The sequence below is a fragment of the Phodopus roborovskii genome, unplaced genomic scaffold, assembly GCF_943737965.1.
Source record: "Phodopus roborovskii unplaced genomic scaffold, PHOROB, whole genome shotgun sequence".
NCBI classification, from domain to species: Eukaryota; Metazoa; Chordata; class Mammalia; order Rodentia; family Cricetidae; genus Phodopus; species Phodopus roborovskii.
This window is the reverse complement of record NW_026126541.1, coordinates 17,951,578-17,978,949: the sequence shown is the minus strand read 5'-3', so window position 1 is coordinate 17,978,949 and position 27,372 is coordinate 17,951,578. Positions and strand designations below refer to the sequence as shown.

General features: G+C 50.6%; 1 protein-coding gene across 1 annotated transcript; it reads right to left on the bottom strand.

Moving 5' to 3' along the window:
- Window positions 1-4,955: 4,955 nt before the first annotated feature.
- On the bottom strand, window positions 4,956-9,756 carry Sfrp5 (secreted frizzled related protein 5). Its single transcript, XM_051199892.1, has 3 exons — window positions 9,111-9,756; window positions 7,302-7,379; window positions 4,956-5,901 (listed from the first exon to the last, which is right to left on the bottom strand). The coding sequence occupies exons 1-3, from the start codon at window positions 9,628-9,630 to the stop codon at window positions 5,555-5,557; spliced, it is 945 nt and encodes a 314-aa protein (XP_051055849.1). The 5' UTR covers window positions 9,631-9,756; the 3' UTR covers window positions 4,956-5,554.
- Between the last annotated feature and the right edge of the window lie 17,616 nt (window positions 9,757-27,372).

Here is a 27,372-nt window from a genome sequence, read left to right as displayed (position 1 = left end):
TCCATTCTCTGGTACTGCTGGTGGCTGGGGATTCCTGGTCCCTTTGGCTGGGATCCCTCTTGGGGCTCCGGCAGAGCCTGCTGCCTGGGCTGGGACACTGGGCTCCAGCCACACACATTCCAGCACCAAACACCCCCCCCCTCACACACACATTAGATTTCCCAAGGAGTGAACTTTAGCTCGGATTATGGCTGGCTGAACATTGTGGGATGTGAGCTGGTGGGGGTGTGAGGAGAGGAGTGGGTGGGACTCCATGGCTCTTCTGCCTCTGTCCAGGCCCTTGCAGTGTCATCAGTGTCATCAGGGCAACTTCCTGGAACCTTAACCTATTGCAGACCCCACCCCCCAGGAGGTAGTAAATAGTCCTTTTTGTTTTTTGAGACAGGGTTTCTCTGTGTAGCCTTGGCTGTCCTGTAACTTGCTCTGTAGACGAGGCTGGCCTTGAACTCACAGAGATCCACCTGCCTTTGTCTCCTGAGTGCTGGGATTAAAGGTGTGCGTCACCACCACCTGGCTTAGCCCTCAGACTTTTAAACTGTAGGCTGTGACCGTGTGTTGTCCTGTAACTGGATGTGGGGGTTGTGAAAAGTTTGGAAACAGTAAAAGGTTTTTGAACATTGGAAAACCAAAAATTAACTCAAACTTGTAAATCAGTGTGAGGTAGGAGGTGTCTCTGGAGCCCTGTCCTGTGCCCTGTTCAGCTTCTTATGCCACACAGCCAGAGAATGCTGCTTGAAATGCCCCAGCTCAGATGTGAGATCATTGTATGTTGTGAATGGCAATGTTCAGTTCCTGCTCTTACAGGAACATGGTAGTTTACAGAAAACAAGGTCTTACTATTTGACACCCCAGCGTGCAAATGTCAAATTAGTATGCCTTTGGGTTACATTAGGTTGGAATATTTGATTTTAAAAATTAATGTTTGTGGGCTGGTGAGATGGTTCACTAGGTAAAAGCCCTAGCCACGTAGACTGGTCTCCTGGATTTGATCCCTGGAAGCGATGTTAAAAAGTCAGATGTGCATTTGTAATCTCAGCACTCCTACAGTGAGGAAGGAGGCAAGAGAGTCACCCTGGAGCACACAGCAGCCTGACGTAAACTAGAGACCCTGGTCACAAGGCTGAAGGAGAGAGCCAGTTCTCAGGCCTCCACACCTGCTCTGTATAGCACAGTAACTCTAAAAAGAAAAGAAAATTGCTGACATCAGTTTTATAAAAAATAGTTTAGTGAATTTTGATTTGGATCAGGGATCAGAGTAGAATTTCAAACAATTTATGAACTGTCTCTAAACATAACTTCTGCCATTTTATACTGTGTGTGTGTATGTGTGTGTGTGTCTGCGTGTACATGAATAGCATTCTCAGTGTTGGTGATTATAAAATCAAAACTGATCATCTAAAAAATAAGTGCTATTCACCCTACATTATCAAGCAGCCAAGGTTTAATTCCAAATGCAAGCACATTTGTTTCATTACTGTGCAAGTTTGCTTTCATCCTTAATAAGCGGTGTGTGTATGCCAAAGGATTATTTTGAAATAGATTTATAGCTTATCAGTAAATGTTTGATTTAAGTGCCCATTTTACATTATCTGTACCTGGAAGCAAGTAAACATTTCTTGGGTGAAAGGTTGTGAGTGATAGTGTTTAAGAAGTCCTATGTAAACAGGCGGTGATGGCATGTGGAAGGCAGGCGCAGGAGGGTCTCTCTGAGTCGGAAGCCGGCCTGGACTACAAAGCATCTTCCAGGACCGCCAGGGCTACACAGAGAAACTCCTTCTTGAAATAAAATAAAGTCCTGGTAGTGGTTAAGAGTTTGAGGTCAAATTTAGTGCTAAACACGTATGTTGTACAACTCTTGACAAGGACCTTAACTTCTCTGAGCTGTAGTCACTGTTAATTAAATTGTTACCTCTTGCTAGATGGTGGTGGTGCACACCTTTAATCACAGCACTCGGGGGCAGAGGCAGGCAGATCTCTTGAGTTTGTGGCCAGGTTAATGTACATGGTGGAGTTCTAGGCCAGTTAGGGCTACACTGTGAGATTTGATCTCAAAATGGCTGCTGGAGGGTTTAAATTAGAATACAAAAGCATGGGGCTGGAGAAACAGCTCAGTGGTTAAGAGTGTTGACAGCTCTTTCAGAGGTCCTGAGTTCAGTTCCCAGCAACCACATCTGTAATGAGGTCTGAGGCCCTCTTCTGGTGTGCGTGTGTATGTGCAGATAGAGCACTCATATACATAAAATACCCTTAAAAACTTAATGCCACCTAAGGGTGTATTTCTGAAGCAAGCATCCCCTGGCTTTTAGGTAAGATACTCCTGCTTTCCCCTGCCTTCATGTATCTCAGTTGAATAAAGAATCAATTAGGAATTTTACTGAGCACCTGCTATGTGCAGGCTATGTGCAGGCATTGCTAGGTTAATAAAAATACAAATAACTACTAAGGGCCATCTAAATCTGCATTGTGTCCAGGCACTTGTGCACTTGACAACACCGCCACCTCGGGAAGGAGGTGTCGTACTCATTGTCACCTGGCCACTAATTCATAGGACTGGAGGCCAGAACTGGGCTGTCTCTTCTCCCACCTGAGCGTGTGGTCCTGGGCTCCAAGTCCATTCTGTTTCATATGAGAACTTGACTTACTCTGCACTCTTGCAAATGGTCATGTGACTTATGCTGGCCTGGAGCTGGAGTGGAAGTCTACCAGGTGGGCCTGCCTGCTTGGCTGCTGCTTTCCTGCTCGGGAGGGGTGGAGGCTTCTGACCTAGGTTTATGTCTTACTGTCTGGAAGGGGATGGGGATTGGGAAGAGGACTGTGTTGTGATGATAGGAACTGCAGCCTGGGACATCCTGACGCCCACCTTCCCGCCAGCGGAGAGGTCCCTTGTGCCAGGGGGATTCGGTTCTATTCATGGGATCAGAGGCTTGCCTTCACTGGTTCCTTGAGTCTAGGTGTGGGCCCTTGCCAACTGGGAGGGAAATCATTGCAGCCAGTAGGACTGGCTAAAGAAAACTGGCCCAGGCTTTGCGGATCCTCCCTGGTCTTGGGGGAAATGGCCCAGGCTTTGTGGATCCTCCCTGGTCTTGGGGGAAATGGCCCAGGCTTTGTGGATCCTCCCTGGTCTTGGGGGAAATGGCCCAGGCTTTGTGGATCCTCCCTGGTCTTGGGGGAAATGGCCCAGGCTTTGTGGATCCTCCCTGGTCTTGGGGGAAATGGCCCAGGCTTTGTGGATCCTCCCTGGTCTTGGGGGAAATGGCCCAGGCCTTGCGGAACCTCCCTGGTCTTGGGGAGAATTCTCCTTTCCAGAAGAGATTCTAGGCAGGCTGAGAACAGAACAGCCGGGGCACAGGACCAGCTCTCTTTTTGGCGTGGTGGGGAGGGCCTTCCTGGGCTCTGTGGAATGGGCTAAGGGAGCCCTCTCTACTGCTACTCCCTGCTGCCAGCACCTGACAGAGATGAGCATTGTACTGCAGCCCAGGGCCTGTGTGCTTGGTGGAAAAATAATCTCTGCCTGGTGGACCAGAGAAGTGCTTGTAAATATTTGGTTAGAGCAGGAGGCCAGGAGACAAGGGGCAGATTCAGGGAGCTGGGCATGCTGGGCAGGGCTTGGGCAGGGTGGGTGGCAATGGCCTCCTCTGCCTGAGGAGGGACAATTAGGCTTCTGCTGACTGGGCAGAGGCCACCTGACTGCCCAGAGGTGATTTATGGACAAGTGGTCAGGCCACCTGTTAGTAATGCCCCTGTGGAGGGCAGTTACACTGGCCCACCTTAGTCAACACCAGTGGCCTTTCTGGCCCCGCTACCACTTCTGTTTTGCCCAGATAACATCTTTCCAAGGGAGTACACTTTCAGAGCTGGAAGCAGGTTTTCCTTACTCGGGTGGCTCCCAGGTGGCTCCCGTGTTAAGAGGATCCACAGGCCTTGACTACTTCTGCTGGCCAGGAAAGGCTCTCAGGGTGTCTTCCCCCTGCTCTGTAGACATCTGCCCGATCTTCTCACATCTGCTGAGGGCGCCCACCTGGTCCCCATGGTGAGCTCTTTCCACATGGCAGCGGCCTCTCACCCTAAGTCTTCTCCCATTCCTGCGCCTGTATCCTAAAGTTGCTGTGTGGACCCCAGCTTTCTCCCTCGTGCTTAAGTCCTGGCGATGGCTGCCAAACCCTGCATGCCACTAGGTAGCCTGGGCTTTTGGTGCTTGGCAGAGGTCCTGTTTGCATTACATGGGAGTGGGGCCCAGTATTTGTTAAATGCTCCGTAGATGGGCTAAGGTTTATGTGTTAAAATGCAGATTCTTGGGTTTGATCCCCAGGAATATTCTAAAAATAACAAGGCAGTTTCCATTACAGCAAGTTTGGGTGGGGCCCAAGTGTCCAGATTCCCAGGCAAGCACTCTCTGTTTGAGTGACAGGCATCCCTAGCCCTCAGGATTCTGTGTTTCTAACTAACTCCTGGATAACACAGCTGCTGCTGGCCCCAGATAGAGTAGTGTCAGTCTAAAGCATCTGTCACCTATATGTCAGGACTAGTGCCCAGGAGTATCTGGGAACCCCAGGGGAGAAGTGACATTGTTCCCTGTGGCATGGCCTTGTCTTAGACCCCTCTGACCTGGAACTGCCCAGATAGGGACAGTGCATGGCTATGGGATCAGGTTGGGAAACGGCAATTCTGTCCTTAGGGTCAAAGGGTGGTCATCTCTGACTCTCACTTAGTGGTTGGGAGGTGAGGGTGACCCTCACCTTATGTTCTTGGGGAACATTGCCTTTTTTAGGTCAGTGGACCAAGCCCTGGCTTAGGATATTGACCGTCACTCTATGCCATCTGAAACTCCCTGTCTTCCAGTCTTTCCATAGCTACTGGATAAAGAAATTAACTGGTCCAAAGCAACAACTGCTTTCTTTTATTTAATTAAAAACTTAAAAAAAATATTAGGAACCAAACCTGTTGTCTAAAACCAGTGGCCTCACAGCAGTAGCAATAATTTATTGTGGTTGGACGCAAGGGTGTGGGGGGCTGAGGCAAGAGCTAGGAAACAAGTCTATGTGACAATGTCTGCAGCAGCTGCTGATCCGGCTTTCCTGTCCAGCGGGGCTCCAGATGAGAGGCGGGTGTGGCTGGAGGACATGGAGGCCTGACTCTTTTCTTTGGAGGCCCATGATGACACAGAGTGGGAGGAAAGCTGTCCTTTAAGCACTGAGGTCCCTCTTAACCGTGAGACCCACTGTTCTTCCTGGAGATGCCCTCCCCAGGCTGCAGGAGGCCCTGCATCCTTCCTTCACACTTCTCTGCCTGCTTTCTCAGACACGGGGGGGGGGTTCCCCCCTCCAAAGGAGAAAGCCTCTCTTATGAGGGAGGAGCCCCTGATAGATCCCAGGATTCCAGGACCCTTCAGACAAGCAGGGTAGCCCTATGCTGTCCTTTGGAGCCTGTGCAAGTAGTAGTTGCGTAAAGACACCTTTGCCAGGGACTGGGTCAGCCTGGGAGTGGGGGTGAGGCCAGGTGGGCAGGGACAGAGGGCAAGGCACAGCTGGCTGGCTGGGGCAAGGAGGCGGGCCCTTCAGTGGGGTTCAGCTGCCCCGTAGAAAAAAGGGTAGTAGAGGGAACAGGGGTATGAGAACATGAACTTGACTGCAAACTTCATTTCCTTGTTCTTCTTGTCCCATCGGTAGACAGCCATAAGTAGCAGCTGCCCCTCCACTTTGCGGCCCATGACCAGGAAGCTGCCTGTTAGGCTGTCCAGCTGTGGGCAGGGGCAGCCTGCACCATTCTTCATGTGCAAGACCAGCTTCTTGGTGTCCTTGCGCTTTAAAGGGCCTGCCTTGAGCAGCTTCTTCTTCTTCTGGGCTCCAATCAACTTCCGGTCCCCGTTGTCTATCTTGATCTCTTTAATTCGCATCTTGACCACTGTGGAAAGGATGGGCAGAGGGTGGTCTGAAAAGTGTCAACCTTTGTTTGGGACAGCAGGAGCCCTAAATTGATACCAGGAAGCTCTTGGGAAGCCTGCTGAGGTGTGGGACTTGGATGGCTGGACTCCTGAATGTTTATGAAGCTCCTATGGGCTGGACTTCCATGGTCATTGTGGGCGGGTTTTCAGCTTCAAGTACAATAGGTGAAATGGGAAGGGTGTGTCCTGCCTGAGTTCTGGAGTCCAAAACCCATTATGATCACCCAGCTTCATAGTCACAGTGCTCCATAACACCAGCGCAGGATGGAAGGTGGCTGCCCATCCGGAGCGGGCTGATTCTAATGGAATCTAGGTGTGTGTGTGTGTGGGGGGGAGATGTGAGTAGGTAGAGTGGTGGGGGAGGAGGGGTTCTACTATGTAGCATTGCTGATATCCATCCTGGCTGGCCACATCACTGGGCATGGGATTGGGAAAGATGTCCACAGAACTGCTCTGGTGTGAACCCACCATATAATTGTGTGTGTGTGTGTGTGTGTGAGAGAGAGAGAGAGAGAGAGAGAGAGACAGAGAGAGAGACAGAGAGAGAAAGGGAGCGAGAGATCATATAGTGTGGGCAAGAATGTATGTGGTATGTCTGTGTGGAAGTTTGTTGTAGTATGTGTAGGAGTGTAAGTGAATGTTCAGGGTAGGGAGGTAAGGTCCCGGCCTGTGGCTTGAGTCATAGTTGAGGTCACTCACAAGTGGCCACAGAAACCCAATACAGCTAGGGACAGGAATCCTGGGCTGAGGCCCTCTGGCCAGCTTCACCCTTCTACAGCTAGCCTCCATTTCTCAAGAAGCCACAGAATAGAGTACTTTGACCAGTCAGAAAGGGAATTGGCCTAAAACAACTTCTCCCTTTTCCCTCCCCTGCTCCGCCCTCTGCAATGATAACAACATTTTCTTTCTAAAGAGGCTACCTACATAAAGATGTGGCTGAAGTAAGAGTTTCATCATTGTTCTTTCCCATTTTTATAGATGAGGAGGTGAGGACACAAAACAGAACCAACTTTGTAAAGATCACATGCAGAACTCTGGCCCATAGTGAGCTTGGTCCTAACTGGCTTGGTTCAGTTCTCCCAGGATAGGAAGTGTCCAAGAGGGAGCTGTGGGGAAAGCTAGTCACAACCAGCCCTGGCCAGAGGACCACTGGTCACTCAGCAGAGATTCCAGGGGACAGGGGACTCTACTTCTATCCCGGAGTCCTGTGTCCTGTGAGGACCCCATTCATCTCTGGCTGAGCTTGCACCAGCCATGGAGACCTCTCTGTGGACATTTCCTTAGTCAGGTGGGGTTGGTTGTGACCCAGGCTGCTGGGTGGGGGTGTGCTAGGGCTGTGGTCCTGTGAGCCCATACTCACCAAAGTCGCTGGAGCACATCTGTTCCATGAGGCCGTCAGCACTGTCCTCCATCTCACACTGGGCACAGATCTTGGTCACTGAAGAGAGAGAGCAGAGTGGATGGAATCCCAACAGCCAGGACAGTACAGGCTGCTCCGATAACCTCCCTCCTCACAAAAGCTGCTCTGTGATTCCTAACCAGGAAATGGGACGATGGCAATGACAATCCGTGGCTATCAACTCAAGAGATCATATAGTTAGTGTAGGGACAATGTGGTGAGGGGGGCATTGTTTCCCCAAGGCAGCTGCCACATAACACACGAGTCCCATCTAACACTCTGCTTGTGAAGCTGGCACTGCCTTTTCTACTTACAGCAAAGGAGTACTGTGGGTAATAAAGGTAGCAAAGCTTAGGGTTCACCATTGTGCTTCTACTCTATGGCCAGGGCAGATGTGTTTGCAGGGGTTAGGCAAGTGGGTAGCCAGCAGAGCATTAACTTAGAATCTCTCAAAGAAAGCCCAAATGACTCATTTTTTGTGAAATGTCTGAATGTCATCTGTTGCTCACATACACACCTTTCTACAGCTTGCCCATTGTCCACCCCACTTCCCAATCTGACGTTTGTTTGGATTCTCTTATGTGCCTGCCTCCAGATGAGCAGGCTTCATTGGGAAAGGGAATCATGGGGTGGCAAGGCAGGGTCCAGCTGGGTTCTGAGCCTAAGTCCTGATTTCTCAGGCTGTTCATGTTTGGGCTCCAAAGAAATTATAAAAGAACCTGTAGGGACTTCTGGGGACTGTGGACATATTGCTTAGCTGGCACTGTTCTGCTTGCCTGCAACTTCCAGCCTTCAGGATAGGGAATTTCCCCTCCCAGAATTCCACAGGAAGGGAGAAGGTGAGAGCATCCTAGGACTGACTAAGCAGTTAACATTAGCGTTGGGAGAGAGGGTAGGGTGGTTTAAGGAGGGGCTCAGATGATTTCTGGGGAGTAGGGAGAGAAGAAAAGGAATGGAGTTTTGCCTGTTCCAGCCATGGGGGTTCATGGGAATTCTTGCTTTCCCATGCTAACTGCCCAGGCAAAGATAGCCTGCTGGGTGTCATCCTGGGTGGGGTATTAGGCATTTGGAAGGATACCTGCATTCTGGGAGAAAGGAGGAGGGGTGTGGCTTCTAACCTTGGGACAGTTTTGAGATCAAGCAGAAATCAGGCATGGTGGCAATAATCGTGCCTAGGTGCCAGTGGGAAGCAGGACTTGGGAGCTCAAGAAGCTGGGATTTTACTGTTGAGGAAAGGAGGCTCAGAAAAGTTAAGAATCACAAAGATAACCAGACTAGGAATTGGAGAAGTTAGGATTCCAGGCATAGAAACATAGGGACCTCAGTTCTTCCCCAACCATCTGCCTCCTCCCCGAGTTCCCGCGTCATCTGGGAGGAGTGGTGCATGTCCGGGTGCTTGCAGATCAGTTCAAAGGCACTGTCTAGCGACCCCAAACATTCTTAAGACAAGGAAGGCAATAAGGCATTTATGGGGACGCCCTCAGGGTACCCAGGGATTCCTCAGCTCGTGAAAGCAAGCATGCCGTAAACTACACACGATGCACAGATCAGAGTCGGCAGAGAACCAGCGGGTTAAGAGCCTCAGGTTCATAAAAGTGGCAAGAAAAACCGAGACCATTACTGGGCGCTGGACGTATGGTGTGTGCGCGCGTGCGTTGTGTATGTAGGGGCTTGGCACCTATCCGGGCATGTTTGGGGAGAGACATCTGTCCGACCCCAGGTTGCTGACCCGCGGGACCATGGGGGCGCAAGGGGCCCTGGTGGCGCTACCTGGAGGTGCGGTGGCAGGCAGGTGACCAAACTGCACCGCGATGCAGAGGTCGTTGTCCAGGGGGAACTTGTGGCAGTGCAGCATCTCGGGCCAGGGGAAGCCGTAGGCCTCCATGAGCGGCGCGCAGCCTGCGCGCACGGCCTCGCACAGAGAGCGGCACGGGTAGATGGGCCGGTCTAGGCAGACGGGCGCGAAGAGCGAGCAGAGGAAGACCTGGGTGTCCGAGTGACAGCGCTTGGCCAGCAGCGGCAGCCAGCTGCTCGCCTGCTGCTTTACCTCGGCTAGGCTCTCGTGCTCCAGCAGGTTGGGCAGTCGCATGCGCTTGTAGCCCACCGTGTGGCAGAGTGGCAGATCGGCGGGGATGTCGAGGCATTGCGGTGGCTTGGAATAGGAGCGGCCGTGCAGCGGCTCAGCCTGCCAGCCAAAGTAGTCGTACTCCTGGCCGCGCGCCGGAGTCCCATGCAGCGCCCCGAGCAGCAGCGCCAGCGCGGCGGTCCGCGCGCCTCCAGCCACCCGCATGGCTGGATGTTGCCGTCCGCCCCGACGGCTCGATGCTCGGCGCCTGGCTGCCCCGTGTGTGTCCCGGTCGGGATGCTCCCTGTAACCGTCCGCGCTGCTCGAGTCGTCCAAGTAGGTGGCAGCCTGTGCTCTGCTCCGCTGCCGGGAGTGATCCAGGCGCCTCCCACATCGGGGCTCCAGTCTAGTCCCCCCCCCCCTCCGACTCCCCATCCCCGCCCTGGGTTGGCGGACCTGGGAGGAGCCCTGGAGTCTCTCCCGCCCTGTTCTGGTTCGTTCCCGCCCGCCCCGCCTCGCCCCACCTTGCGACCCTGGCAGCCCAGTCCTCTCCTTGTACCTCTTCCTGGAGCTCGGCATTTTCCTCACCCTTGGCCTCATCTCCATCCTTCTTATCTCTCTCCGCCACAGTCTCTCCTGTTCCTTTTCTCACTCACTTCACCTGCTTATCTCTCTGACTCGGCCTTTCCCTGCTCCGCTCTGGTTTCCCTTCCCTAACACCTTCATTGCTCTTCTCTGATACCGAAGTCTCTTGACCATCCCCGCCCTTCTGGCCAGGGGGCAGAGCTTCACCCTGAGGTCTGCAAGTATCCCCTGAGATTCTGCCCAGAGCCAGGCACCTTGCAGCCTGCTGGGAATAGTGGATGGCCAAGACCCAGACATGGAGGTCAAGGGGTGGGGTGAAACGAATTTGGACTTCTATTTAATGAGTTCCTACTAAGTGCCATGGACGTTTGTGCCACACTGCAGAATCTTATCAACGCCTCTTTCTAATGAAAGTTTTCATCCAGTGGGTGCTAATTGTGCTTGGAGACTGTTCTAGGCACATTTCATAAACAACCCTCATTTAATTCTTACAGCAATGCTATGAGGAGGGTAGGTACCACCACTTTACAGATAAAGACACAGAGGCTGAAGTTAGGCAAGGATTAGAGTGGCCATTGAATCTGGGTAGTTTGTTTTCACAGTCAGAGCCCAGAAACAGCAAAAAGATCTGGATTCTGAGGGTTCAGAGTAGTGGAGATAATTGTCCCGGGGTTACACAGCTCATGTACTAAAGAAGGCAGGATTTGGATTCAGGCATTAGGCTCCAAAGAGAGAGCTTCACTATTCTTGTTTAAGATAGTGTCCAACCTGGGGCAGGAACCCGTGCTGTCATCCAAGCTGACAGACATCAGAAAGGTAACATCTAGAGCCCTACACTTGGTGTCTTTTGTCTGTGTGGGCTCTGTCTTCCTTGACTTTCCTGTGAGACAAACTAGAGCAGTGGCTTATGGGAGGAGACTCTGAGAGTCTCCTTGGCCTCTGGATTCCCTCTGGGGAGGAGCATCCTAAGAGGGTTTGGTTTTGGGAGTTTGTGCTGGGGGGGGGCTGGCTCTACTGTGAGGAATGCTTCTCCCCAGTACTCCTTACCTTTTCTCTCTGCTCCCCAATACTTCCAGGGCTTCCAATCACTAGGCCTGTGCAATGGTGGTAGAGAGCAATGTCCACCCAGCACATATAGAACACCGGCTTTGTGCCAGGTATAGATGAGATGCAAAAGGCCCTGAATATATTTGATGTAGCTGTGAGAACAAGACACTGGACAGAGCAGAGGAAGCAAGAAAGGATCATACAGACAGCCCAGGGTGGCATAGGGTGCCTCGATGTCCTGGTTGATGTGGTTGAGTCCAGGTAGAGCCAGCTGGGAGTGTCCCTTCCATTTCTTCCTTCATGCACAGCACCAAGAGGCCTGTAGATGACCATTTACAGGGTGAAGGTCTGGTCAGAACAGAGCCAAGTCCTGTAGGGTATCAGAAAGCCAGGCTTGAATTCTGGCTCCTCCTCCCCAACTATGTATGTACCCTTGGGAACTAAGAGTGATTCTGACCTTCACTCTCCTTCCTTATGAAGTGGGACTTCCACTGAAGCTATTGTGGAGGGCAAGGGAGATGACGGATGGCCTCATGAAGCACCCACATGCACAGAGCACCTGGGAATGTCAGATGTTCACGGAAACAGTCTTTGGGTTGTTGTGAACGTTCCCCAAGATGCCTTGGACAAGACTCTGATTTGAACTCTGAGAATGTCACTGCTCTCTGTGACCCACTCCATGCTTCATCTCTGGGCCTGGCCGTCTTGTGACCATCTTGTATGCTGTAGGGTTGGTGTGGCTGTGGACAGTGACAGCGGCCTTGGGCCTCCCAGGTGGTGTGTAAGGTGTTGGCTCCTGGGCCTCCTGGTTTGCCTGGGATGTGCTTGGCATTTCTATGAGTGACCTGGACAGAGCTGAGCATTGTTCCTGTGGCTGGTTATGTAAGGCTAACACATGGCCAGAGAGCACGCATGTCTGGGCCTGGCAGCTCAGGTTCCAGTGGAGTTGGGCAGGAAAACCTCCTTGGAGAGGATCATGCGCCTTCTTTACCTGCCAGCTCTGATGTGGGGAGGCTTGAGGCTCCCTGACATGGGTGCATGATGACAGCAAGGGGGAAGCCCTTTACAAGGGATGGAGCCAGAGTGCACTGGGCTGGCTGCTCAAGGCAGTCTCTCTCTGTGGCTAGCCCTTCCCCTGGCTCTGTGGCTGGGCAATCGAGGCTGCTTTCTGATGTGGTGCTGCTCCTTGATGAGGTGAACCCAGGGCCTTGGCAGCTGCATCGAACACCTGGCACACATGGTATCTGTCCGTCCTGGCATGTATACAGCCTGTCCAGGTTCATGCCACCTCAGCTAGTAGAGGGGACCATTTGTTCAAAAAAGAAAAATTCTGTGTAGATTCTGTGTCTCTTGCATCTAAGATGCTTCTAATTGATTTTGTTAGTTAGTTAGTTTGTTTCCAGACAGGGTTGCTCTGTGTAACTTTGGAACCTGTCCTGGAACTTGCTTTGTAGACCAGGTTGGCCTTGAACTCACAAAGATCTGCCTGCCTCTGTCTCTGAAGTGCTGGGAATAAAGGCGTGCACCACTACCACCTGGCTGCTTTCATTTTTTAAAAAAAATAAAACTCTTACAGTTTTCTATACTTTATTATTTCAATGGATCTCAAAATTGCAAGCATTTTCAGAGGATGTACAAAGTTAAAATTGTACATAATTTAAAAGTCAATTTGAAGTACAAAATAAATCAATGGAATTGAGGCAATGGAATAAAATGCTTATTAACAGGCTTCAGATTACATATTATTAATGTAATATAATGAACATATAGCTCATATGTTATATTTAGGGTGCTATTAAAAAAAGATATCCATGATTATCTGCAAAGGCCATTAAAAAACTGCTTCCTTTTCCAACTACATTTCTGTGTGAGGTCAAATTTTCATCATATAGGTCAGCCAAAACAGGTGTGGCAACAAATTGGATGCAAACGCAGATAGAAGAGTCCAGCTGGCCTTTATTAGCCTGTACATGAAGGGGATTTACAAACTGTAAAACAATGCCACTCTTCCCAGGGCATTGTGTTTTTTTCCCTCTCATTCGAGAAAGCATAATCATCTTCATGAAGTTTGTTTATGTTACCATACAATGACTTACTTATTTTTTAAAGATGTATTTATTATGTATAGTGTTCTGCCTGAATGTATGCCTGCCGGCCAGAAGAGGGCACCAGATCTCATTATAGATGGCTGTGAGCCACCATATGGTTGCTGGGAATTAAACTCAGGACCTCTGGGAGAGAAGCCAGTGCTTTTCTGAGCCATCTCTCCACCCCATACAATGAGTTATTGACAGAATTAATGAATTTAATTTGTTCTTATCTTTAATTTCTAATACCGGCCAGATGGTAGTGGCGGAAGCCTTTAATCCCAGCACTCAGGAGGCAGAGGCAGGCAGATGTCAGTGAGTTGAAGGCCAGCCTGGTCTACAAAGAGAGTTCCAGGACAGTCAGGACTATTACATAGAGAAACCCTGTCTCGAAAAACAAAAAGAAAAAAAATTCAAATACTGTAAATCGCTTTTTGGGATTCTAAGATGAATAATTGACTGATTGATAACAGGCTCATAGAGCCAGACTGACTTTGAACTGACCTCATAGTGAAGGCAGACCTTGAACTTTCTGTGCTCTGGCCACCACCTCCTAAGTGATGGATTTACAGGCATATGCCGTGATCCCCAGTTTGGGATTCGGAATGTCTGTGCTTAGAGGGGTTCTGAGAGAAAAAAATGTTTAAGATCTGCTAGTCACCTCACCAGTCTGTGAGAGATGTCTAAAAGTCTGCTTGAGTTCTCTCTCTCTCTCTCTCTCTCTCTCTCTCTCTCTCTCTCTCTCTCTCTCTTTCTCTTTCTCTCTCTGAGACAAAACTTCTCCGTGTACCCCTGGCTGTCCTGGAACTCACTCTGTAGACCAAGCTGGTCTCAAACTCAGAGATTGGTCTGCCTCTGCCTCCTGAGTGCTGAGATTAAAGGCGTGGGCCAGCATCACTTTCTGTTTTTTGTAGTTGACTCCATTTTGCTTTACATACTTTGAAGCTATGTTGTTGGGAGCCCAGAGCTTCTTGACTGCTGTCCTTTCTGTTGGGATTGTTTGTCCACCTGTTGGGACTATTCTTCTTGGTTCCTTGTTTGTTTGAGACAGGGTCCCATGTGTGAACCTGGCTGGTCTGGAACTCACTTTGCAGACCAGACTGACCTTAGACTCACAGAGATCTGCCTGCTTCTGCTTCTACTTACTGAGTGCTGGTATTGAAGGCATGCCCTCCTTGTCGGGCCTCTTGTTCCTTTTAATGCTTGGGGAGCGAATCTGTGAATCAACATTCAGCTGGAACTTGAGCATGTTTTGGTGTGATCCGTGTTTCACCAAGAGACAGACAAGACTGCTGTGCTCATACTATGCTACAAGTCCGGAAGAAAGGCAGTTTCGGGCAGCGGGAGTGACCCACATTCTCCAGTGTATGAGCAAGGCTTCCCATATGCCCTGGGTCCCAGTTGCTTCTTCTATGATGTGAGGGTGAGCATTTCACTTCTCATCATCCACAGGGTGAGCTTGAAGATCAAATGAGATAATGAAAAAACGCCTGAGGATTTATTTATTTTAGACAGGGGCTAACTGTGCCATCCTGCCTGGTCTGGACCTCTCTCTGTGAACTCATGGAGATTTGCCTGTCTCTGCCAGCTGAGTGCTGGAACGAAAGGCGTGAGCGAGATTTGGGATTTTGATGGAGGCCAGCCTGACATTGCTCTTTGCTTTAGGTGGGGCTGAGGCTAGAAGCAGTGTCTGCCTCTGCCAACTCTTCCCTCTCCTGGCTGTGGGAGGTCCTTTAGCTCAGGCTTGCCCTCCCAGGAGAGGCAAGACAGACTTTGGTTAGTATTTCAGAGTCTGCTGGAGTCACTGGCCTTTACAACCTCTAATTCCCCACTGGAATGCTGTCTTTGTCCAGTTGCTGTTTCGTGTGACTAATAGAACCGTTAGTGCTATGTCAGTGCTGCGCCCCGTTATCGATAAGAGAAAAACAAAACTGGGCTTTTGACTCAAGCTTAGTGAGAGTGCCCTGATACCCCAGCCTTTCAACTCTGTCCCCTGCCAAGCCAGTGTCCATCCAGCTCATCATAGCTATGCAGGCCCTTGTGCAGGTCAGCCCATGTCTGGGTGAGCAGTTTGGGCAGACCTGCTCGGGATCATGGCAGGCTCGTAGCGGTGAGGGTGGCCCCACTGGTCATGGAGTTGTGGTCCTGGAGGTGTACCCAAGTCCTTCCTGCCATAAGCCTGAATATTGAAGCCTCTTCAGAATCTTCTGGAGCTCATGAAGGAACTAAAGCAGAGAGAGGGCAGGCTTGCCTTGGGTCTGGGTCTCGATACAGTTCCAGACGTAGCCATCTCAAGGGAAAGCAAGGCAGCTGAGGGTCAGCGTGCTGGCATGTGGTAGGCGGGGCTGTGAGTGAAGAGAAGGACAAACACTCCTCTCTTCTTCCTGGGTTCCCAGCATGTCGGGGAGTCCCTAGGGTGTGGCTAGTAGGCAAGCCTGGCCAGAGCTCACCAGAGAGGTAATCAAATGGACTGGTGAAGAGCTTGAACTGAGGCTGGAGTGAGTTCTAATTCCGCAGTACCGCTTGACCTTGGGTGAGGCTCTTTACCCACCATTTCGGTATGTAAAATGGGGGTATTAACTCTTTCAGCTTTTGTTTTTTAGATAATGTCTCATGTAGGCTTCAAACTCTTGATCCTCCTGTCTCTACCTCCAAAGTGCTGGGATTATAGACAAGTGCTGGGTCACTCACCTTCTAGAGTTAACTTTAAAAACGGCTTACAGTGGTGCTCATAGTAAGAGCCATCTACAGAACTGTTAGTTAATATTATTGGACATTGGCATGCCAGTGGTATTGAGAGGTCATCACCAAATTCTGTCGTTCTTTGTTCTTAAATTTCTCTTCTATCTTCTTCTATCTATCCAGGCCTCCCTGCCTCCCCTACCTTTTTGGTCTCGTGTGCTTACCATGTAGCTTAGGCTGTCTCTGCCTCCTGAGTGCTGGGGTTCCAGGCCCTGTGCCTGGCCATGTTCTCTCCTCTCCTCTCTTCCCACCATGTTCTGCATCCGCTCAGCCTCACCATGTTCCACTTGCTGCAGGGGAAACAACAGGCTTGTCACTCAGTTCAAGATCCTCTGGAGCTTTTCTTGCTCTTGGCACAAAGATTCTGGCTGGCCAACTCTCGCCGGGATCTCCAGCGTCCTGAAACACACTTTGCTGTGGGCAATCCCTCAATGGCCAGGTCATCATGTGATTGTGGTTTTTGCTCACTCTCTGGCTCCCCTTTGCACTAAGAGCTCCACTAAGGCAAAATCATCTGTTTCTCTTGCTGCTGGGTCTCTGCCAGTCCCATGGTAGGCCACCACTAAATGCGGCATAGTGGAATGACTGAGTGACTGGGTGAAGTCAGGAAGCTGGCACAAGGAAGGCCAAGAGAGTTGCAGGATGACTGTGAAGCAGCAGGTGGGGACTGAGTGGAGTGGAGTAAGTTGAGGGGTGACAGCTGCCTGCATCTGAGGTGTGGAGAGTTCTGGAAAAGCCCCTGTGCTCAGCCTGGCTTCTCTTCATGCTTCCCGTCTTTAAGAATTTTGTTTAAGCCAGGCTGTGGTGGCACATGCCTTTAATCTGAGGAGGCAGAGACAGGCAGATCTCTGAGTTGAAGGCCAGCCTGGTTTCCAGACAGAAACCCTGTCTGGAAAAACAAAACGAAACAAAAAAAGGAATTTTGCTTATATTTATTTTGTTTGAGTATTTTGCCTGCATGTGTGTATGTGTGTGTATATGCATGTGTGTATTTTTGTGTATATATGTGCGTATATGTGTGTATGTGTGTATACGTGTATGTGTATTTGTGTATATATGTGTGTATACATGTGTGTATGTATGTGCATGTATGTATGTGTGCATCTGTATATACATATGTGTATGCATGTATATGTGCCTGTCTGTATGTATGAATGTATGTGCATGTGTGTATCATGTGTATATGTAAGGAGTATGGTTTTTTCCTCCCGCCGCTGGTCTTGTCCTGCTGCCACGCCAGCCCCAATTAACACACTGAGACTCTGTATTTGATATAATTCTGTTGGCCAGGTACTAGTTTCTTATTGGCTAGCTCTGTCTTAATTATTAACCCATTTCTGCTGGTCTATGTATTTTCATGTGGTCTTACCAGCGAGAGGCGGCTGGCGGGTCTGCCTTCTCCAGACTCTCCATCCTGACTCCTCCTTACTACCTCCTCTTTCCTCCTTGCCTCCTAGTCCCTCCTATCTCCTTTCCTATTGGCCAACAGTGCTTTATTCATTAAACCAGTATGAGAAATATATATACAGAATGACATCTCCCATCATGTATATGTCTGTCTGTCTGTCTGTCTGTCTGTCTGTGTGTATGTATGTATATGCATGTGTGTATGTATGTGTATATGTATGTTTGGATGTGTGTGCATGTGTGTATCATGTGTATATGTATGTATGTCTGTATATGTGTATGTGTATATGTGTTTGTGCATTTATGTGTATATGTGTGCATGTATGTATGTATGTGTATATACATGTATGTGTGTGCATACACATGTGAATGTGTATATGCATGTGTGTATGTGTGTGTGTGCATATGTGTATGTATATGTGTATGTATGTATGTGATTATGTATGTGTATATGTGTACCCTCTTCATGCCTGGCCTGAGGATGTTAGAGAGGGCAGTAGATCCCCAGGATCTGGAGTTACAGGCAGTTGTGAGCCATGTGATGTGGGTTCTGGGAATCAAACTTGGGTCCTCTACAAGAATGTACTCTTTATCACTGAGCAATCCCTGCAGCCCACTGTTCTCTCCTGAATGCAGTTTAGAGACGACTAGGTACCTGGCATTGTGCTCTGTATTTTTCCTACATGTCATCTCACTTAATTATCTCAATAGCACTGTGAGAGAGGCATTATCCCCATTTAACAAGGAAACCAACTCAGAGAAGGTAAGTAGCATTTCCAGAGCCACACAGCTGAGAAAGAGGAGGGCTCAAACCCGGGGCTTCCTTTTGTGGTCTGTGGATTCCTGGCTGCATGTGAGAAGTTCCTGGGCAATGTGCTATCTTGTTGGATCCTGAGTCAAGCTGCCTTGCAGAAGGGGGCCTAAGGGGAGCAGATCCTTCAAGGAGACCCAAGTCATTATAGCTGAGGTGGGTTGGCTCCCTGATCTTAGCAGTGCACAGTCTAGAAGGCAGGAGGCTATCGATGAACAAATATATGAACTTGCAATTGCTGTGTAGAATGACTTCCTGGTTGGGAGGGAAGGTGCTCAAAGGCATCTCTGTGGGAAGGAGAGAAAGTGTGGGCACAGAGTTACCCCTCTCCTTCCAGGCTTTGTTTCTGTTGCTTTCAGGCTGTGGGAATTTGGACAAGACCCAATTCCCTGTGTTTTCATTTCCCTATCAGCAAAATGGATGTGGAGAATTTCTCAACATGGTTTGTAGATGTCTGCTCTGGTGTTAGGTGCAGAGGCCTTTGTGCAGTCACAAGAGTGCAGTGCATAAGTCCCCTTTACTAGCCCCAGACAAGGTGATGTGGGCTGCTGGGGTCCCACATTTATAAACTGTGCAGCTGAGAGTAATCCTTGATCCTGCCTTGACCGCCAGCAGCTACGGAGGCAGTGCTGAAAGCTATCAGCCATTCTTCACAACTCCCCAAATCAACACAGACACAGAACGGCTCATTTGCCTGTAAATACAACAGCGATTTCTGTGATTGGAGCTAAATGACATGCTCTCAGGGCTACAGCTCCTTCCCAGGCTCACAGAAATCAGCTGGCAGCCCTTGAGGCAGGGACAGGAAAGGACCTTTGCAGGGGACAGCAGGTCAGAGGCCCTGCAGGGGCACTTTGTGCTCTGGGTGCAGGAGAGGAAGTCAGCACCCCTGGGAGGGACCTAGGGACAGGACGGTGGAGGGCAAACCCAGGGCATTATGTTTGGGCTTGGAGCCAGCTGTTGGGGGAACCCTGGGTAGACAATGGCCTCATTAAGGAGAGGGTACAGGGAAGCAGGAGCTGGGCATGGCTACAGCAGGGGGGAGAATGTGGGGAACTGAGCCTCCTCTTGCTGGTCCAGCCAATGGAGCGATTGTCCCCTGGTAGGAGGGAACTGGGGTCTGAGCCTGGGAATGGCTGGGCAGTTGCCCTTGGGGTAACTGAGATGGTCCTGCCCCCTTTGCTGGCCTAGAATGACTCCTCTGCTAGTTGCTGAGAGTTCATGTCCCAGAGGGGGTTGCTGAGCCTGACGGTTCAAGGGTGTGGGTGTCTCCACACGAGGCTCTCTGAAAAGGGACTCCCAACCCTAATAGCCCACGTCTGGGGAACCTGGTACTGTTTGTTGAGGGTTGTCTCTGGCCTGGCCTCGCTGGCTTCTGTGGCTTTCCTGTGCAACACCATCCTGCTGCTCCGTGTTGGTGGATCGCAAGAGCTCCGCTTGCAAAGTGATGGATGAGCTGGCAGTCTTCGTGGCTGGGTGGGAAGCTTGCTCCCACCTGGGTGAGGGGAGGGGGTGTGTGGTCATCGGCATGGCTGAATTTAGTGGGCGCCATCCTGTACAGCCTGTGTGACCAGAGGTTTCCTGATCCAAATGCTGACAGAGCTCCTGCTGAGATGTACCCAGAGCTAGTGTGTCTCCTCAAGTGATGGAGGTGGATGGCAGAGCTCAGTAGAGAGGAGAGGGTCAAGGTAATTAGGGCTGGCACTGGGCCCCAAAGTCATTCCAAGCTGTGGACCTTGTGCTGGAGGACACCCAAAGCTCTTTTGCAGCTGGGATGGCATACTTGATGGTTCTGGATGCTCTGATTGGTTAGACCTCTGTTCTGATGAGTCAGTGTTGATTCTGATTGGTAAGACCTCTGTTCTGACGGGCCAGTATTGATTCTGATGGACAGATCTGCTGGGATTGGCCCATGTTTGCTTCATGGTAGTTCCTAATTCTTACTCCTGGCTTTGGCTTTTGTTTCATTCTAAGAAAGGTGGTGGGCAGATTAGGCATCAGGATTAATTTCCTGCAGCTCTGAACTGTTGCTGGTTTTCTGGCCTTCCAACATGACTGATTCAGGCACACGTTATAGAAGGGAGAAATTCTCAAACTACACAGCAAAGTGGCTGCTGTGGGTAGAAACTGATCAGAACATACATTTTGTTACCTGGGCCACCTGCAGAGGATCCAGCTCAGTGCATGCCACTCATAGGTATTTGGATGCAGTGGACCTTGGACCAGGGTGAGAAACATTAGTCTTGGAGGTGGTTTGTGTGCATGTGTGGTACTAGAGGCCAAACCCAGGGCCCCGTGCAGGCAAATGCTCCACTCCTGAACTGTACAGCCCATGTGGGAGAGGCTGTGGTGGACCCTCTGCTGTATGCTACCTCATCTGCTGGGCGCAGCCTCTTTCTAGTCTCCTGCTTACGGGCCTCCTTTGGGCTAAAATGACAGCTCTTCTTTGTGGACGGTCTCTCCTCTGCCCTGGTCCCCTGTCTCTTGTGTTCGGTGGTTTTGTTGATTTTACAACCCTCTTACTTGCCCAGCCCCCAGCTCAGTGTTCTGATGGATGGCAGTGTCAGGGGACAGTGTGTGTCCTGCATTAAGTGTTCCATCATCTAAGTGACGGGGCATACAGTGAGGAGGTGTTATCACCTCCCTCCTGTGCGCAAGGGGGAAGACAGAGGTGAAATGGTCGGTCGCACAGTAGGGAGGTTCCAGATGGGACCTCTACCACACATCTCTGGCTCCTCATTCTCACCCCTCACAGAGCCTGGGCAGCACTGTGAGAACAGTATCTATCACTGATGAGGACATTATGGGGGTTCTGCTTCAGGAGAGAGTCCCATGAGACAGCTACTGGGGTTCCTGGTGAGGATGACTCATCGTAACAAAGGGTTTGGGAGTCACAGATGTTGCCTTGTTCCATCCTTAAGCACAGGGAGGCTTGTGTGAATACTCCCTATTTTGCATTTGAAGACACTGAGGCTAGAGGCTGGCTTCCTCCAGTCCACCCAGGCAGTATGTGATGTCGAGGCCCAGAACAAAGCTCTGATTCTTTTTTGCTCTGACATTCTGTCTCTTTTCCTCTGCCCCATGAATCTAGTGGGCCAAAGTCAGGAAAGCTACAGGGGCTGGACTGGTCCCCCTGCAGCCCACCGAGGAGGGCTTGTGAAATCAGATCGGTGCCTTGCTGACCTGATTCAGTGATGAGGCAGTTGGGGTCAGGAATAGGTGCATTCTTTCCCCTTAACTCACCATCCAGCCTCTGGCTTCCTGGAATTTTTGTTTGGATTCCAAATTACTTGGCAATAATCCTTTCCCCCACAGTTCCTACACACAGGAACCGAGCACCCGTGTTCTTCCAGACCACACACTTCCACACCCTTCCCTACAGAGCTGGTTAACAGCAAACGAGGAGGCCAGTTGGGCAGGAGAGCCAGTGGTAGCAACTTTCTGAGGAAGACAGAAAGGATGTGGGCTTCTGTGCCCTAAGACCCAGCGTAAGCCCAGCTACTTTGGAGCTCTGCATCTCCTCTCCTAGTCTCAGTCAGCTCTTCAAGGCAAATGTAAGACCATCCTGGTGAGAGGCTTGGCTGAGATCATGTCTAAGGAGATGGTGAATGACTATAATTGATTAATTGGGGGTCAAGCTTGGCGGCAGAGATTGTGAGTGGACTCTTCTGCAATGGTGAAAATATTCCTTCCTGCCACTCCAAGTCACTGGCCACCAGCCACGTGTGTCTGGGGCTATTGAGGAACTGAGTTTTAATGTAATCATGCTTTAGGGAGATGAAAATCATGTAACAAAGTAACCATCTTTTAAAAAATGTTTTTTAACCTTTACTTTTATTCTATGTGAATGAGTGTTCTTTCTAAATATGCATCTATACACCATGTGTGTTGTATCCCCTGGGACTGGAATTACAGTTGTGAGCCACCATGTGGGTGCTGAGAATTGAATCCAGCTCCTCTGGAAGAATGAGCAGTGCTTTTAAACCCTCAAGCCATCTCTCTAGCCCCCTACCCATCTTAAAGTGAGCAACCCAGTGGCATTTAGGACACCCACAGGATTATACAGTCACCAGCCATCACTTCTATCTAGCTGCAAACCATTTGTCATCTCTAAAAGAAAGCCTGCTCATTTATGCAAGAGCTTCCCGTCCTCTCCCCATCCAGATCCGGCAGCCTACAGCACCTCTTGTATCTATGGCTTTGCCGGTTCTCAGCCCTTCATACGCATGTCCGTCAGGGTGACTTGCCTGGCTGGTTTCTTTCTCTTAACTTGATGCTATGAAGTTCATCCGTGTTAGAACGTGTGCTAGTCCTCTGTTCTTTTTTTTAATTAATTAATTAATTAATTAATTAATTAATTAATGTTAAAATAGACTTTGTTGTTACAAGGGGGGACCCCACCAGGCAGAAACAATATATTTGGTCCCAGTTGTCACCATGGAGACATCGAGAGGTCATGATTGCGGAAGAGGTGACTGGAATTGAATGGCATGATCCCAGAGAAGGCCAGTCAGGAATGCAGGAAACATGATCAAGATGGGCTGGCAAGAGTGGTCTAGTCACAGGACGAGGGGAGGGCAGCTCACTCAGTCCCTTTTCTTATAGCTCTCCAGGTGTGACAGGACCCAGCCGGCAGGCAGGAGGCAACAGATGAAGCAGGAAGTGAGCCCAATGATGATACCCAGGACACCCAGCTGCTCCAGCAGCGGCTTAGAGTGGACCTGAGCGCTCAGCACCATGAGGCACCAGGCTGAGCCAGTTAGGCTCCTCAACAGCAGCGGTGTCAGGACAGACATGGCTCGGAGTGATCAAAGACAAGGACCAGCAGACGCCCAAGGTCAGGGAGTCAAGATCTCCTCTGCTCTTTTTAAATGACGGCTAGAGATCACTGTACTGCACAACAGAGAAGCTGACATTTTGGGGACAAGTGAGGGAGCAGGGCCTCCCTGTGCTGCCGCCTGTTCCCTGAGGGGACTCCGTGAGGCAATAGAAGAACCCAGAGAATGAGAAGACTAAAAATGGTGCCAAAGCTTTGCCTGACGACGGGTACCTCTGTCATGTGGTACCTGTGCTGTGTATGACGTAACCATTTAATACTGGCAGGGCCATCTTAACTACATTTAATTATGTACATTTATGGGCATTATTTGATTTATTGTTATATATGTATTTCTTTTTGAGGCAGTGTAACCCAGGTTGGACCCAAACTCACAGCCCTCCTACTTCCTCAGAGCTGGGACTATAGGGCTGGGACTATAGGTGTGTCTCAACACACTCGGCATCCCAGAGATTTGCAAAGCATCCCTGGTTTGCAGAGTAGGAGGGAGACTGAGTCTCGGGGTGCTGAAGTAACTCATTAGCTTACTTAGCCGGTACATGGCCAACCTATGAACCTGAGTTGCCTCTCGCTGAGGCCGGTGGTCTTCTCAGAGCCAGTTAGGGACGCAGACCCCTCCCCCCTAGCTTGAGGCAGGGTTTCCCAGCTCCATGTCCTGTCAACCTTTTTGTGCTCTGATGGGACCTGGGCTTCTTGGAGAGATAGGAGGGGTGGCTTATGGGCTAGGGAGTAGTCTCTATCTCTTTCCCATTGTTTATCAGTGAGTAACCTGGCTGTGCCCTCGGAGGTCCCCTGCTATTAATTGATCTTCGGAGGAGGCTCTGTTAATTGCTGACTCAGAATAAACAGGTCTAGGAGAAATGGGGCTGATAGCCTCCGCAATGCTGCCCTTTGCCCTCTGGGAAAGGGTGATGGGAAGGGGCGATAGGCAGCAAATGGGAGGTGCGCTCCTGGGAATGGCTTTGGAGTGGGGGATGGGAACGGACTTCTTGGGGTCCCCCAGTGTCACTCTGTATGTCCTCCTGGGAATAAAGTCTGGCTGGGCTCCCCGCGCGCCACGCCCTGTCAGAGGGTTAGGGATGACAGCCAGCAGGACTTTGATATTCGCCTTGTTTTAATCGCTGCCTTTATCCATCTATTCTCCCTCCCGTCCCTTTGAACAGCTTTCCTTCCTCCTCTTCTTCCTCCCAGCCACCGTCCACTTTCCTCTCTTCCCATTACATCAATTTACTCTTTTCGTATCCGATTCATTCACCCGAAAGCCCGCGGTTTCCTTGGAGCCTCCACTGTCTTCATTAACCGTTGTTGTCTTCATCCGTCTTCGCCGTCCCTTCCCCTGCAGAGCGACCACATGTTTCCAGGGGAAGGAATGATGGGGCCTTCCACCAAGCCAGCCATGGGGTTCTGAGTTAGCAGTCTGACCTCAGACATGACGGTCACTTGCTCAAGGTTAGGTAGTCCTGCTGTCCTTGGGGGAAGACTAAAACTGCATATCGTTAGAGCAGAGAGCAAATAATTTACTGTCCAAACAGGATATTTAGTCCCAACAACTGCCTGGGCCACAAGTGGCCTTGGAATGTCCCGGGCAAAGCAGATCATTCAGCCATATTTCCTTGGCTCTAGACTTGGTGAGTCTGTGACTTTTGTCTCCAAAGCCAAGACTGGATTTGGGGGGGAGGGCAGGGAGCAGAGCACACTTCAACATCAGGCCCTTGGGAAGAGTTGGGTGTCTGATCTCCCTTTGTTACCCCAGAGCCCACACTCCCACATGGTAGGAGTTGTCATGTATGTAGGGATTTGCTGCAGCCTCAGCTAGACAGACCCTCAAGTGCGACCCTCAGGTTATTCGGTAAAGTAACACAGAAAGCAAGTTGGCTTGAGAAAGGCTACTTCTAAGTCCGGAACTCTGTCTGCCGGTGAGGCAAGAGGCTGCAGGGAGCAGGTAGGTTACTGGCCACTCTAGACTACGTGGCTTCTCCAACAAGGAACATCAGCAACAAGAATGATGGGTAACGATGATGGAGCCCTTGTTAGGTGCCAGACGCCGTCCTGGTACACAGCCATACAGGAGCTAGAGCTGGGGGACAGAGCTGCTTGGGACCCTAGTCTCCTGCTTCCGCCCCACCCCTGCCCCATGGAGCCCTCAGGTGGCTTAGGTTGATTGTGTTCACCTGCCTGCCACCACCCATACACCTGAACTGCTCTCCTGGGGAGATAAGATAATCACGTCCCATTAATCAAGGTGGCCTGCACATTACAGGTGCAGATAAGCCCCTTCCCAGACTGGCTCTCAGGCTGGGTCAGTGGAGGTTGGTGGGGAGTTTGGCCTCAAATTCCAAAATCAAGTGTGTAAAGTTGGGGGTGGGGTCTATCATGGGCGTTGGGATGCTGATATGTTGGGAAAGGCAGGTTAATTGAGAGTCCAGAGATCTGGCTGTGTCTTTAGATACACCACAGCACCTCTCTGGGCCTCTGTTTCCACCTGTTAGGGGAAAATGCGGGAGGGGTAGGGACAGCTTGAAAGGTCCTCAGAGTTTAAATGCTCCGAGGCCAGCATAGGGTGGTGAGGAGTGGACTCACTTGTTACAGGGACAGAGACAGAGGGTGCATGTGGGGGGAGGGGCCTGCCTTGGCTGAGTGACAATGGGTTGGATGGGATTTAATTTACTGTCATGGGAAGGGATGGTTGGTGGCCATTCAGGCTGTGTGGCAGTGTGACACACGGTAGAGAATAAATAGTGGGTCATTGTGCACTCTGAAGTCACGAAGCACCCTGGATAGGTTCTGGGATCATGGAATTTGAGAAGGTCCCGGCTCTGCTACTTGTCCTGTGCAGACCATGATGGTCTGGCAGGCCTTGCTAGGAAGACCAATGCAGAGCGCTCAGCTCCACACCTGACAAGCAGCTGGCAGCCGGTGGCGGGTGCCCAGTAAACAAATGCTTTTTGTTATTATTCTTTCTTCTTGGCAAGGTTCAAAGGACCGGGTACCCTTCAGTGTGCAATCTGTGGGGCCAGGACTGTGGAGATGGGGCAGCTAGCCCCCACCCCGCCCTCCAAAAACAAAAACAACAACAACAACAAAACAACAACAACAACAAAAACTGCTGACCAGAGGATGCTGAAACTAAAGTGCATTAGATTAAACTTATTAAACTTATTCTAATGACCTCATCAGTTGTGGTGGTCAGCAGTTCAGGAGCAGCTTAGTGGGATGGCTGTGACTCAAGATCTCTCATGAGGTCAGGGTCAACTGTACACCAGGGCTGCAGGCATCCCAAGGCTGGCTTGAGGATGGACGCTCTGATTTCAAGCTCACATACAAGGCCGTTGGTCAGAGGACATGGGAACAGCCCGTATCCTCAGAGCATGGGAGGAAGTGGGCGTGGAGGGAGTGTGGTCCTTTGCTTGCTCTGGAGTTGCCAAGCGGCACTGGAGACCCATAGCTAGGTCCTGCTCACCTCCAGGGCAGGGTACCTTCCCGTGCCTGGATGCTCTGTGCTAGAACGGACATTCATTGTTTCTATTCTCACACCTGAGTCAGAAGCTACTTTCCTTTTGCTGGTGAGACTTGCTGGTTCAGAGAGGAGGAGGGGTCTGCCCAAGGCCACCCAGCAGGGTTATCTGAGGTAGTGTTTGGTCCTCGGGGCTTGACTTACTTGCCCTAGGCCATTCCCCGCTCCAGCTGAGCCACATCTAAGGCATCTTGGCTCTGAAAGACAGGGCCATCTGAGAAAGCGCTGTCTCCCTGAGTTGTGGAATTAGAAATAATGTATGAGGCACAGGGCACAGGGCACAGGGCCTGAGGGAGCTATGTTTGCTTTGATGCCGTCAATTTCTCTCTCCTTCTTTTTCTGCATCGACCTGCAGGATGATGTAAGGTGAGGACAGTATGCCTGCTACCTGTTAGTGTTGGGAAGAGACTGGTTGCAGGGCTGGGCTGCCTGTCCTTGGAGGACTCTGTTTTCTTGGTAAAAGCAGTCTTCCCTTTTTAATCTGGGGTCTCCCATCCAGGCCTTGCTCAACTAAGACTCCATGGCCAGTCTTATGGGTAGAGGCCAGGAGGCCTCTAACTGAGGCAGGATTCAGGCCAGACTGCTGTTCTCCCTAGGCTCTGCTCACCTGTCTGTGCCTAGGCTCAGAAGGTGCTGCAGGAGCTCCCATGGCTTTCCCAGAGGATGGCTACTTAGATGTTCAAGTACTTCCTGAGTTTTGCCACCAGAGGGAGCAGATGCTATGTCTGGGAACTGGGAGGTTCCAGATGAGGGCATCCAGCTAGGGAATCTCCTGTCCAGGAAGCCCTTCAGCCCAGACAGTGGCTGGACCACCCACCCACCCATCCACCCACCCACCCATCCATCCATCCAAGCTCTGCTCCCTTGTTAACACAGGTGCTGGTGATAGCAATGGGGAGGACTTTGGATCCATTGCATACTGGCAATTGGCCACAGG

Bases quoted from the DNA above. Each gene is read 5' to 3' on its own strand.
- Sfrp5 (XM_051199892.1), bottom strand. From the start codon at position 9,630: ATGCGGGTGGCTGGAGGCGCGCGGACCGCCGCGCTGGCGCTGCTGCTC. The intron at 7,380-9,110 runs GTAGCGCCACCA...CTCTCTCTTCAG, and splicing joins GCCTGCCACCGCACCTCCAG to TGACCAAGATCTGTGCCCAG. The intron at 5,902-7,301 runs GTGAGTATGGGC...TCCTTTCCACAG, and splicing joins GATGTGCTCCAGCGACTTTG to TGGTCAAGATGCGAATTAAA.